The sequence below is a fragment of the Lepisosteus platostomus genome, chromosome 24 (assembly GCF_059453375.1).
Source record: "Lepisosteus platostomus isolate fLepPlt1 chromosome 24, fLepPlt1.hap1, whole genome shotgun sequence".
NCBI classification, from domain to species: Eukaryota; Metazoa; Chordata; class Actinopteri; order Semionotiformes; family Lepisosteidae; genus Lepisosteus; species Lepisosteus platostomus.
This window is the reverse complement of record NC_142634.1, coordinates 13664631-13673129: the sequence shown is the minus strand read 5'-3', so window position 1 is coordinate 13673129 and position 8499 is coordinate 13664631. Positions and strand designations below refer to the sequence as shown.

At 39.8% G+C, this 8499-nt stretch overlaps 1 protein-coding gene across 5 annotated transcripts; it reads left to right on the top strand.

Moving 5' to 3' along the window:
• Positions 1–64: 64 nt before the first annotated feature.
• Positions 65–5651, top strand: vps29 (VPS29 retromer complex component). 5 transcript variants are annotated; one of them, XM_088618741.1, is made up of 5 exons: positions 385–405; positions 1609–1620; positions 3084–3275; positions 3777–4012; positions 4662–5651. In XM_088618741.1, exons 1-5 carry the CDS (start codon positions 400–402, stop codon positions 4777–4779), a joined length of 564 nt encoding a protein of 187 aa, XP_088474867.1. In that variant the 5' UTR covers positions 385–399; the 3' UTR covers positions 4780–5651. The 5 variants fall into 5 exon arrangements, with proteins under 5 accessions (XP_088474869.1, XP_088474868.1, XP_088474867.1 ...); XM_088618743.1 differs by lacking the exons at positions 385–405; positions 1609–1620 and adding an exon at positions 65–206; XM_088618742.1 differs by lacking the exon at positions 1609–1620 and having other exon boundaries at positions 249–405.
• Positions 5652–8499: the final 2848 nt, after the last annotated feature.

The window sequence follows — 8499 nt, the reverse complement described above, 5'->3', positions numbered from 1 at the left end:
CTTTCCTATGGTATATTGTACAGTTGTTGTGACAAAATACAAGTCATTTAGAAAACGCTATTTGTCAAGTAGGTGTGTCCGCGCTAGCTTTCCATACTGAGTCTCCCTCAGCTCGACGGTGATTGGCTGCTGGCTGGCCGTCACTGGGATAACTACGGTGCGGAGAAATCTCTTCCTGAGCTGTGGCGGATACTGCGGAAAAGATGGTAAGAGTGAAGCATTCCCTCAAAATTCCTCTACTGGTCGCTTTTTAATGGAGGGAGTGGTAGTTGTCAGAACACGGAGGACCTTTAATATGGCATGATGCGGGCCTGGCGAGCTGGGGCGCGGTGGCGAAAAAGGCACAGTCTTTCCGGCCTCCCCCTTAAATTAATGGGTCTCTAGGTGGTGGACGATCACATGACGGTACGGGAAACAGGGACAGGATTGTCAAAAAGTGCTGTTGTTACTGGGGACTGCACGGGATCTTTGCATTTACTCATCCCACGTCCATTCCTCGCCGATTTCGATTTATTTTAGTTGGGATCTTTTGCCATTGTACCCCTGGCACGAAGCTTCAGTTTTGTCATTGAGCCCATTCTGATGTAAACGTTTTGTTTCTCGCTGAGCACATTGCAGTCATGCACAAGCACAAGGACTACTATCACACATTTGCACGTTGTAGTTAACTATCACGAGTATGGTCTTTTTTTTAAATGTAAGTGGAACTGAACGCGGAAAAAAGGGGCTTTGGGTGCAAAGCAACATTAATCTCACATTGAATCCCGTTGCTTGCTGAAGGTCTTTAACCCTTCTGTAAAATTACAGTGACTGACAACTAATCTTGAAATGACACAGTCCAGACCCTTTTTATCATGTGACAGGACGTCTGTAGACTCGGTAACATTCTGACGAAATTTGCATTCGCTCATTTCTTTGTGATTTTTGTACTACAAATGTAGGTAAGGAGTTTCTTTATTAATAATTTTAAACAAAACTTGTCACTCTAAAGTCAAGGCTACTAATGCTGCTTCCCAGGCCATTTACCCTTTGATTCTCCGGAAGCTTTTAACGTTTTTGTCTGACCAGTGGAAAAACATGGAATGCTTTGATAGCAAGTCGAAAATCAATTTTCCATTATTCTAATTAAAATGTACGAATTGTGTTGTACTTATTGATTGACTGTTGCTGTGAAAACTGTAGCTTTAGCTTTTAAAAAATATATATTTGGGGAACATCACGGACGGACATCATATATCAATGGAAAACCGTAGAGAGCTGAAAGTTAAGTTTACTGACGCTCATTTGGATAATTTATTTCAATCTGTTATTTATTTTCGGCGTAAATCTGTATTAAAAGTTTGTATGTAAGGCCTGCAAAGCAGTATTTTAAGAAGTCCATTCTTCACTCACATTGAAAAGTAACAAGTACTAACCATTGCAAGCTGTTAAATTCATGATCACCTAATACCCTTCATCAGTCTTTTTGTTTACTTTTAATTCCATAATTTTTTCTTTCAAATCTCATTTCTCTTTTTCTTTTTGTTTTGTTAAACTTTGATCATGTCTCATCCTGTTCCTCATCCCTACCCCCTCCCTGTCTGCAATCAACCTCTTCATTGTGTTCAGGCTGGTCACAGAGTAAGTGTCCCATCTTCAACCCTTCTGACTTCCACTGCTTGTACGAGCTTCGCTTGCAGACTAGTGGGATGGCTCTTAGTAACAGCTGCACTTATACACCTGCTGCCAGAACAATCATGCATTTCAGACTGCAGTCCTGATCTTAAAGGTCCTTCTGGTGGTGTGTACATCTAATGGTTTCCTGTTGCATTTCTAATGCACAAAAACATGTATGCTACTCAGCAGGTAAGGTTGTCTCAGCTGAGACTTTTCTTATTTGCCTTCAATTAAGCAACGGTATTTGGTGCACTGGAAAAATGCTCCCATTGCACAGCAGTTTGATCCGTGTCAGGATTAAGGTTCCTGTACAAATTGTATTTGCTGAAGCAGGAAAGCAATCTTTGTTTAAACTCATACATCTGTCAGTGCAGCTTTATCCGGAATATAGTAAGAAGCTTCTAATTCCATTGCCTTGTGCTGGCTCATTTAGTCATGCTGTAATTAAAACTTTAAGTCGATCCAGCAGCTATTTGATGAGAATCTTATCCATCTACCTGCAAGTGTTTAAGAATTTAATACCTTCTTCATTTTGTAGGTTTTGTACTAATACCTAGTTTAAAACTAATGATATACTGTATTATTTGCAAATTCAATTTAAATATGCCACAGGCAAAGGGTGGTTTTAAGTTAACAATTTATGACCCTGTTACATATTTATACGCAGCTTAACACTGCTAATTTATCACATGGCTTTAGTACAGCACCAGTTATCTAATATACTAACAATAATGGCAGACAGAAGTCACTGTCCAGGGCTAAATTTTATGCAGAAAGATATATATTTAGTATTTTACATTATTGCTGAAATGCTTTTTGATATTCACTTTGTCGTATGGGTGTTAAGTGCCAGTCCCAAGTGCCTTTTCATATTTTTTCATTCAGTAAATTTCTTACTTTCTTGCAATTCTGTTTGTGTTTTTAAAATGTCAGTATTATTAAGATTTTCAGTACGGTTTGCAGTCTTGAAAGCATGGCCTGGAAACCAAGATTAAGTGATTTAAAAACTGAGAACATGAGGCTCAGATTTATACAGAGGGGCATGGGAGTCTGAAAATAACCTCTCGGCAGTCTTATAGTTGAAGCAGGTATCCTGGCTTCCTTCAAGAAACAGCTCCACAAAATTCTTAGTTCAGTAAACAGTTTATTTTGTTTTTTGCCTCTTTGTGCATAATATAAACATCAAAGTTCTGTCCTACGAATATCAAATAAAGGTAGCCGATGAGTCAGGGAAAATGGAACTTTCATATGAAAAAATATTAATTTTGTAGATAATGCAAGGAGGATATAGGACTCCCACCTTTAAAGCCGAACCCGTGATTTTGTTGTGCGACTTGCTGGGGACCTCCCAGTCCCCCATATTTGTGAAGCTTGCAGCCCCTCTGGTGTGCTTGCTCATGTCTCCGCCCTTGCCTCTTCCTGCTCAGTTGGTACTGGTGCTAGGAGACCTCCACATCCCCCATCGTTGCAACACTCTGCCAGCCAAGTTCAAGAAGCTGCTGGTTCCTGGAAAGATCCAGCACATCCTCTGTACTGGCAACTTGTGCACCAAGGAGAGCTACGACTATCTGAAGACACTGGCTGGGGATGTGCACATTGTCAGGGGAGACTTTGACGAGGTTTGTCGTGATGCATTCACCAGTCACATGCATGTGGTCAGCACAGCCCTGTCCTGTGGATGAACAGATGAAAGGCTAGCAAAGTTCTGTCAGGTCAATTCACACATGTTGTAGCTCAAGTAACATGTTGACTACATTATACCACACTTGTACCAATGTACTTATGTAGTCTTTTCATTCTAGACCAAGACAAATAATTGCACAGAACTTTACATTTATTAGATTAGCTTAGATTTATTGCCTTTTAGTTGGGTATCCTATTTAGGGATCACTAAAGGACTAGCATTTAACTGTTTGTACAAAGCTGCAGGAAAAGCAAAAGTAGGAGCACACATTTACAGGAAAAAAATGTTTATTTTTCTGTGGTGCAATCTTCTGCGAGCTATAAAAGCAAACCTCTCGTGAAACTGATTCTTTTAGAGATTAATTTCAGTTAGAATGTTATGTTTCAGCCTTTGAGACAGGAGTTTGTGACGAATGGGTTTTCAACTGACATTGCAGAACCTAAACTATCCCGAGCAGAAAGTGGTGACAGTCGGACAGTTCAAAATCGGCCTGATTCATGGACACCAAGTCATCCCCTGGGGTGATATGGCCAGTCTGGCCTTGCTGCAGAGACAGCTGGATGTGGACATTCTCATCTCGGGACACACACACAAGTTTGAGGCATTTGAAAATGAGAACAAATTCTACATCAATCCTGGATCAGCCACTGGGGCTTACAATGCTCTGGAAAGGTGAGGAAAGTCTCCTATATCTAGTGCTTAACATACTGTATACTGGCTGGCAGACCACTGCCTGCAACTTATCGCTTGGAAACAGCTGTAGACTTTTAAGGTTACCGTGTTCAGTTTTACATCTTTGAACAACTCCTGGAAGACCTATCTCTACAATGAGTAGAATTTTCACAGTTTTGGATGCAATAAGGATATTTTAGAGAGAAAAAAAAGCTTTCTTAGTGGCCATTGAGGTAGGTAATCATCATATCGCAGACTGCACAGTAGTAAATTGTGTTCATAGATAGGAATAATTGAAAGGTGAACTCCCAATTGGATTGAATTTCATTTATTGCCTTTTAATTTCCTTTGTAATGCGTTATTGTGAGACTATAAAAGTAGGCCTTATGACAGGCTGGTTAGCACAACAGAATGCACAATTTCCCTTTCCGTGATTCGGTCACATCTCCGTGCTAAATTTTGAATCCAGCTTGCATCTGCCTCTATATTGTCTTTTGGTTACTTGGTAACCTAGTCTGTACACTGATCATTTGATCTAAAAAGTGTTCTCTCCCACTGGATGCTGAATCGTCTATTGTAAAGCACACCGAAGCCATGCGCAGTGATTTCCAGGAAGGAAAAAAACAATTCTTGTGCTTTCTTTTCCTAGCAACATCATCCCTTCCTTTGTGTTAATGGACATCCAAGCCTCAACGGTAGTAACCTACGTCTACCAGCTCATCGGGGATGATGTGAAGGTGGAAAGGATTGAATACAAGAAGTCCTAAAACAACTGCTGTGGGGATTTCAGCTGATTCATCTCGTTTCATTCCTTAATTCCCGCAAAACACATAAGTAGAATTCTGTAGCTGTATCTTAAATGTTTGGCTAACTTCAAAAAATGTATACGGTATATTCTGACAATATACCCTTACTCACCTGAGGTTATGAAGAGTATGCAATTAAACAACATCTTGCAGCTCAGAACATTGCTACATCACTGCTGTACTATAACTTTTTACAAAAATAACCATGGTATACAGTACTGTCTTTAATTTACATGTCTTTCAATTTACCGTGAATAAATGGAGTATGTATATAAATAAGCAACAAGGATTAACACCATTTCATTAATAAAGACATGGTGCCCCATTTTTGTTTAACAAATTTGCCATGTAAATATATTTTAAAAGCCATTATTAGTTTCGTTTTCAGACTATCATTGTCTCACCTCAGTGGTGTGATCTGTAAGGAAAATACAGTTTGTTGTTTTCATTCATTTCCTAACATTGTATCTGCTATGACCTCTTGGAGAAAATCACAAATTTAAAATCTAGGCTCTCAGGAGCATTACCCCAGAATGGAAATTGATTTGATGAATAGATTAACTCTGGTATAATGACAAAAAAGCATCTCAGAATCACTCAGAAAGAACAGATTTGCCATTTGGGATTCATTTGCTTTTAATTATGGTTTCAACGTGAAGATTCAATTAAAGCATTCAATAATAAAACCGGCCTACCACCACCTAATACTTCAGATGTTCTTCATTTCACTTTATATGTAGACAAATGTACTAAGGTTTTTTTCTGTTAAACTATTTGAATTGTGAGGATTCAATTAAAGCATTCAATAATAAAACTGGCCTACCAACACCTAATACTTCAGATGTTCTTTGTTTCTTTATATGTAGACAAATATACTAAGCTTTTTTTTCTGTTAATCTATTTGAATTATAAATACTTAAACATCACATATCTTAGTTAACTTTATTTCATATCTTAACATATCTTAGTTATCTTTTTATACACTGTACATACAATACTTAAATAGAATACTGGTATTATATTTAGATATATAAACCTTTTACATTTAGAAGGGGACCTACACTGTCCTCTTCTGAAATGCAGCATCCTCCTCAGTGATTTGTGGCAGCTAATATGTGCCAGTGGCCAAACTACCCAGCTGGTCAGGTGGACAAGGGAGAAACTGCTCCTCCAGTTGAATTAGGAGGAATCTTGAGGTAGACTAGATTGAAAGTTAGCCAGGACAATGGGGTTCACTGCCTTACTCTTACGAATAGTGCCAGGGGTTCTTTAATAACCAGCTTTCAGAAGACTGGTTTAGCATCTCACCCAGAGGACCCCACCTCCTACAGCACAGTGTCCACAGTCATCATGGTGGGGCACTGCTGTGGAAAGTCAAAAATGGAAGTGGATCTAGTGCCCCCTAGTGGTCCCCCAAGTGCCCAATGTCACTGTAGTCTATCACCCTGATTATATTACGTGGATCACTATATAAAATGAAATGTTATCACTGTGCATCACCATTTTAAAATTTAGGCTATGCTAATTTTATTTTCCTCAGATTTAAACATGTCACATTCAGACGTTTACCCCAAGGCATCTATAATCAGAGTATGGTAGACCGGCATTAAAAGAGCCCCACTCTGTAACACAACCACGTTAATTGTATAGCTATATTCTATTCTATATTAAGAGAGGATTCTGGTAACCGTTCCAGTTTCTCTCATTTCTTGAAATCTCCCCATGTGACTTCTGACCCCCACCTTTGGAGCCAGGGCTGTTTTCTCTCTTGCCTCCAGACAGTAATATCAATTAGCAGATGGATTTTGTTCCTCCTCTTCAAGTGACAGTGAGCTTATGTTTTCACTGAGTGTGTCTTCTCCAGTCTGTCTTCGCTTCTTGCCAAGCTCCTTCTTTGTATCAGCATCTGAAAATAAGTCATTGTAATATTTAGCACCACGTATTACAGGAGCTAAAAGTGCTACCTGGAATGGGAAGGTGAACCATGCTTTGGTTAAAGAGCTACAGGAAGATGTGAAGAGCCTTGCCTGTTCAGAATACTGTCATTTCCTTTCACACTGCCATTACTGTACATTAGTTTCCAATGCTGTCGGTTCAGCTTTTCTGAAAAACCATTATACACAAGTTGTGCGTTACCTCTTACAGAAGTATTCTGTGGTGCACATGATTCTTTCCTGGATTTTCTAGGTTGATTTTCATTCGGAGCTGAAGTGCTGCATACCGCCCTATAAAATAAAGCATCACATTGTTCATCTGACTGCATTATTAAAATGTCCAAAGGTCACATATTTTTTAAAGGCGTATTTGTTATAAAGGTTTTTAGGATTATTTTGGTCATTTTTTCATCATTTCATACATCATTGTATCTGGGCGAATCTGGTTTCTTAATAAAATCCTATAAAAGTTTTTACAAAATTACTTAAAACCTGAGCTGGCCCTTAATTGAGCTGACCAAGTTGGCATATTGTACTTCTACTGCAGGTGCCTCATAAGCCTTCATTATGTACTGCCCTTATTTTTTTTCAACGACTAGTTGACCAGCAGATGTCCTTCTTATTAAAAGGACTTCCTCACATAATATTAATCGACAGTGTGAACAGTAGTCATAGTGTTTGAAATATTATCCTCAGGTGACAGTGAATCCTTTCCCCTGAATTGAGATACAGAGACAACAATCATGAATTGAGATTTGAAGCGCATTCATTTGCGGACAGCATCCCTAATTATTAAGGAATTGTGAGAAATCCAAGAACAATAATAAATCCAAGTACATCCATGTACAATCATAAAAATCATATTAAAGTAATCTGTCCACGTCACGCACAACCCCGCATTTCCGAGTGCCTGAGAAAAGCCTGCCGTGTCAGACCTGTGATGACCTTCTGCTATCCTGGGCAGGACGAGCCTCTCGCTGCGAGCCGTGGCCGTGTTTCTGTCACTGGTGGGCTTGCACTTGTGATGGCAGACGGGAACGGTTTTACTGCCTGCTGCCGTCATCCGTGTCTGCTGGTGCTGTAGTTTCACACTTGGGTTCTGGTTTTCCCTTGAGGCATTATAACCTGTAGACAACACAATCAGCAAACTAATTAAAAAATAAATAAAAGGGCTGGCATTAAAAAGTAGATACTAATCTGCTGGATGACAACTGTACTGGGTTTTGACTTATTTAGCTGATTTATGAATTTATAGCAGCAGCACAGTCCAGCAGGAGTTAGCACTGCTGCCTCGCAGTGCTAGAGCCCTGGGTTCAGTTCTGGTCCTGGGGTGCTGTCTGTGTGGAGTTTGTTATGTTCTCCCTGTGCTCGCATGGGTTTCCATCCACAATCCAAAGACATACTTGTTCATTTGCTTCTGGGAAAACTGGCCCTGGTGTGAGTGCGTGCCTGTCTGTGTGTGTGTGTGCCCTGCGATGGACTCGTGTGCTGTCCAGGGTGTATCGTGCCTTGCACCTCTTGCTTGCAGGAAAAGACTCCGGCTCCCCCACCTGTATTTAATAAAGAGTTTAGAAAAAATGGATGAATTTATAGCGGGTAGGACATATACCTGTTCTCATGCACTGATGCAAGGTGTTCTGATACTGTCTTCTCATTAGTTTTCGCATGTGGTCAGTGCTGTAGATATTTGCAATGCTGCACAGGTATTTTTTCTGCCCAGTTGTCAAGTCTGGGTGCTACAAGGAAA